The sequence below is a fragment of the Bison bison genome, unplaced genomic scaffold (genome assembly GCF_000754665.1).
Source record: "Bison bison bison isolate TAMUID 2011002044 unplaced genomic scaffold, Bison_UMD1.0 scf7180017864198, whole genome shotgun sequence".
Classification (NCBI taxonomy): Eukaryota; Metazoa; Chordata; class Mammalia; order Artiodactyla; family Bovidae; genus Bison; species Bison bison.
The window spans coordinates 3,144,488-3,149,396 of NW_011494770.1; the positions used below are offsets into that span (position 1 = coordinate 3,144,488).

Below are 4,909 nucleotides of genomic sequence, written 5' to 3' on the forward strand. Positions count from 1 at the left end.
CCCCGAGCCGCGTCCTCCAAGAGCCGCCTCCTCGCGGCCTCTTCCCTTTTGTCGCGCTGCCCGCGCTCCAGGGCCACTCTCCGCCGGTGTCCGAGCCTCGCGCGCTGCTCTCCTCCCCGCCGCCGCCGTCGAGATGCTGCGCTGCGGCCTGGCCTGCGAGCGCTGCAGGTGGATCCTGCCGCTGCTACTGCTTAGCGCCATCGTCTTTGACATCATCGCGCTGGCCGGCCGCGGCTGGCTGCAGTCGAGCGATGACAGCCAGACGTCCTCGCTGTGGTGGCATTGTTTACTAGAAGTCTGCGACAGCCTCATGACGTATGGTGAGTGCCGCCACCTCCGTGAAGTCCACCGGGCGGCGGCTGGGGCAAGCGCCGGCGCGCAGGGAGTGTGGAAGTCGCTCTAGGGGACTAAACAGGGTCGGGGGGCTAATGGGTGATTCAACAAAAATCTCTTCAGGGCCTGGGTCCATACATCGAACCCGTACAAAATCAAGCAGTAGCAGCCTTGGGTGGCCAAAACCCAGGCTCGACACTGGACGACAGTGACCCTAATTCAAACTACATTTATTCGTACAGCAAAAGGTGATCTCCGCCATTTGAAAAGGGTTTGATGAGTAAATACAACGAACAAAGTATATTTTCTTGGATACCTACTGAAATTTATTCCCATTTCGTGGCCTCCTCCTCTGCTTCTTCTTATGCTTAAAATACAAGTATTAAAAGTGCGCACCTTTATTCGCTATATTACTAAACTTGAACTAAGAGAAAGCTCTTCTTCCTTTAAAAAATAAAACAAAACAAAAACCTTTTCTGTCAAAGTTTTAGCAGTGATAATTTCAGTAGATATTGCAGTGTTTAACGCTGCAGGGTAATTCTTGTTAGAGGGAGAGTGTGGCTCAGGTCCGGCATTGTTGTTTAGAAAACTTTATTTCAGTTCGATTTGATATCTAAAAAGGAAACACATCTTCTACACTAGTGAAACGAAACGGAGGTGACAAATTTAAAATACTGTAGATAGAGGTTTGTCTTTTTCCAGTGTGGAGGGATTTCCTGCCTACTAGTTAGCTGACGGGACCGGAGCGGAATTTGCCCTGGGCTGGTACCGCCCCCAGCTTATGGTAGGTGGGAAGAACTGCTGGGGTCTATTGTAATTAGCGACGTGTGTGGGGTCTGAGAAAAGAGGGTTTAAGTAGGAGCGTAATCAGAAGCTTAAAGCCAGGTACTACTGAATGGGGCCTTACCAACTGAGTTTAATAGTTTTAAACAGAAAGAAAGCTATCCTGCTTTCCCCCCCGTTCTCTGGTAGGGCCTTTGACTTGCCCTCTACCCCTAAACTGGCCCAGGGCTTCCAACCAAATTCTGTTTATCTTGAGGCCCTGTATCAGGGGCTTGGTGCTTTATCTTATCCACTGTGGAATTACTTGGAAGTTCCCACATGGAATCCACCCCATCCCCCATCCCCCACCCACAAAGGAGGCATGGCCCTTGTCAGGAGGTAAATGTAAAGACTAAATGAAATTCCTACTTTCCTTAAAGTCTGTGTTTTTCCTCTCTTAAAGCACAAACAGCCCATCTGGCATGGTTTGTATTACCCACAAGTCTCAGGTTTTCGAAGTGAGTTAATTTCTTTGAAATAACATGTCTGTATATTTGGTTAAAATGCAGTCAGATTCAGTATCTTATAGGGGATTTAGCAGGCCTGCTTAAAACAGGTGTGTTTTTAAACAGACTTTGGTCTTCATGTCTCACTTCAAAGACTAATACAGACCCAACGAATGAATAATCAGCGATGCTGGGCATGTGAATTAAGATTAGTGCGCCAGTCAGGAGAAGGGTGCAGGCAGAGCCTAGATCAGCACTATTGCTGGGACATGATCTGGCCTGCAAGGCTCTGGCTGTGACCACAGCCCTCTTGTGAAACAGGCACAATGCAGTTTTTAATTCTTCTAGACTTGCAAGATGAACTCACCTTCTTAGGGTGTGGCACTTTTAACCTCAGGCTGATTGAGTGCTTTTTATAAAGAAGGGAATAGGCAGGTTCTATTTCTGTTTTCTAATTTTTTAATTAGACAGGAGTCTCAAGCATTAACTTTTTTTAATTGTAAAGAAAGTACAGATCCAGTGAATAGTTGATGTTTCAATTTGATACAGAAATTGGTCTTTGGAAAAGTGCGCTTTTCCAAGTGAGTCTTGAGGAATCTAGTACTGTCTTTGTGATTTTCACAAGTGGGTGGTGGTAGCCTTCACATTCCATTTTAATTATTCCTGACCTTTGCAAAGATAACCAAGTGCCAAGAATGTGATAAACGCAGCTTTTGCTCAAGCCCTAGAATCAAGTGATGCACCCAGCATCCTCTGTCAACAGGTTACCGTGGGAAGAAGAAAATAGCTATGAATTCACCACAAGAGGTCCATCCCAGGCTACTGATGTCAAAGATGGTTAGAATGATTATTATACTTCCACTCCATTTCCTGCCAGGGACTGTTGTCTAGTTTTGCCTCACAGGTATAGAAATTGTGTATTTCTACACTTTAGGTCAATTATCTAGGAGTCTGAACTCTTGAGATTTTCAGATAGCTTCAGTAAGTCTTTGCTGAAAAAAATGCATTCACATGAGGTCATACTTTATCTAAAATACAGTGAGCAGTTTACACATACTCCCACGTATGTACAAACATGACGAAGAGTAAGGTTGATGGCTCTAATTAAAATATCTCAGTATAAAGAATTAAGTAAGTACCTCCACTTTTTAAAAATTTCTTGCCATGTACTAAAAAATCTTGTGGTTTACCATTGTAACACTTAAGAAAATATACCTTTGTATTTACAAAGTGCTTCACTATCACTTTTATTTGCTGATATTTATAACATTGATTTATTTTGGTGTTAAAGACCTAGGTTGTTACTGGTAGGTATAGGCAATAATACTAAATAATATAGGCTTTTTTTCATAAAGGTAAATAGTTCCTCAGAATTATGTAAAAAGCAGAATGTTATATTCTTCACTGTCATTAACAGTTTTAAAAAAAAATGATGTATCCACTTCATTTTTCCTAATCAGTAAACGGAATTAAACACTGAACATTTTCTTTTTCACAATAGTTACAACTAAATGGGGCTTCCCTGGTGGCTCAGTGATAAAAAATCTTCCTGCAAGGCAGAAGAGGAGGGTTCAGCCCAGAAGATCTCCTGGAGAAGGAAATGGCAACACACTCCAGTATTCTTTTTTTTCACTCCAGTATTCTTGCCTGGGAAATCCCTTGGACAGAGCAGCCTGGGAGGCTACAGTCCATGGGTTTGCAAAAGAGACAGATACAATTTAGCAGCTAAACAACAACAACTAAATAAATACACATACTTGTTTGAATTTTTTTTTTTAAATCAAGGTTTCTAATCCTCAAAACAGGAAAAGAAAAATCTAGATTTAAATGCTGAAACAGTCATTCAAATTTCATGTATAAAGAAAATGCAAAATTAAATTTGAATCCATGTTCACAGATGGTATTTTTGCATTGCTGGCACCTTCTTTTCCAGTTCTAAGAAAGAGTAGATCAGGAGGATATTTTCAACTTCAGAGATGTAGATTTCAAGTCCTAAGCAAGCTCTGACTCATTCAGGGTGGAGAGTTATGGAGTTAAGTTTATGGATCAGTTACTGGGATAAGAAAGATGAATTTATGCTCCAAGAACGACAGTGGCAAAGTCTGAGTGGCAGCAAGGGAGAGCCTTTGTCTTTGATCTGAACTCCGAAGGGCAGAGCCTCATTTTTACCAATGATACCACATTGAAAGTTTTTTTTTTTTAAACATGAAATCAACCTTAAGACAAAGAATCAGATTATTATAGGAAATAGTTTTAGGTAATTTAGCCCTATGGCTTTTCAAAGTATGGAAAATGAGAAAAATAAGTACGAAGTTAACATGTTCACTGGGTTAAATTCAACTTAAAGGATTTCATTTTGAGATTATATTCTTGTGGCTTATGAAATTAGGCATTAGTAGATAGATTAATCTTTTATGGGCATGTGTTCATATTCTTATATAGTAAAATAAAAAGTTGGACACTCAGGTGATTTTCATGATTTTATATATGTGTTGATTTATAAAATCTAGACATCTAGGAACCAGTGATCTTGCCCAGTTTACTCCACATTTGCTGTGCTTAGCAATAACTACCAGAGAGCCTCAATCCCTTTTTAGTGACCTAATTTGTCTTTTCTCCCTGTAAATGGGCACAGACTCCTAGACTATCAGAATTGGGAGGGACGAAGAGCGTGCCTACTCGAGATTTCTCCAAAGCCTGCCCGTCAGCATCCCCTGTGATTGATCTGAGCTTTCACCCTTTGTTCAGCAACTTAACTCTCTCCACCATGCTTGTTTGTTTAAAAGTACCTCTCTTAGTGGCAGTGCTATATAACACAGGGAGCCCAGCCTGGTACTCTGATGACAGAAGGGTGGGATGGGAGGGGCGAGGGAGGCTGAAGAGGTACGGAATGTATATATATAATTATGGCTTATTTGCATTGTTGTATGGCAGAAACCAATACAACATTGTAAAGCAATTATCCTTCAATTAAAAAAAAAAGTACCTCTCTTAACGTTGACAAGACCTGATGTGCTTTTCTGTAAATTCTCCTTTTTAGCCTTCTAACAGCAGACAGATTTTCAAACATTTAAGGGTAGATCCCAGATTTGCTGCTAGTTACCTTTTCTGAGTTCATACACAATTTCCTGTATTTTCCCATCTTCCTGTGTAGGATAGTTTCCCCACTCAGACTTTAAAAGAAGATGGTAAAGGAGTTCTGCAAAGACCAATAGGCAAGAGTTATCATCTGGCTCAGTTTAGGGGGGTGGGAATGTGGAGCATGTAAAGAATCTCACACCTACCGTGGAATCCCCCCCTCCCCCAGT

The 4,909-nt window shown here is 41.6% G+C and overlaps 1 protein-coding gene across 1 annotated transcript in view; it reads left to right on the plus strand.

Annotated features, from left to right (window-relative positions):
- Positions 1-6: 6 nt before the first annotated feature.
- Positions 7-4,909, plus strand: part of PERP (PERP, TP53 apoptosis effector) — a 14,452-nt gene continuing 9,549 nt past the window's right edge. The window contains exon 1 of the mRNA XM_010844225.1: positions 7-320. Within this exon, the coding sequence (XP_010842527.1) occupies positions 134-320 (187 nt within the window). The 5' untranslated portion in view covers positions 7-133. The remainder of the gene's footprint in view (positions 321-4,909) is intronic.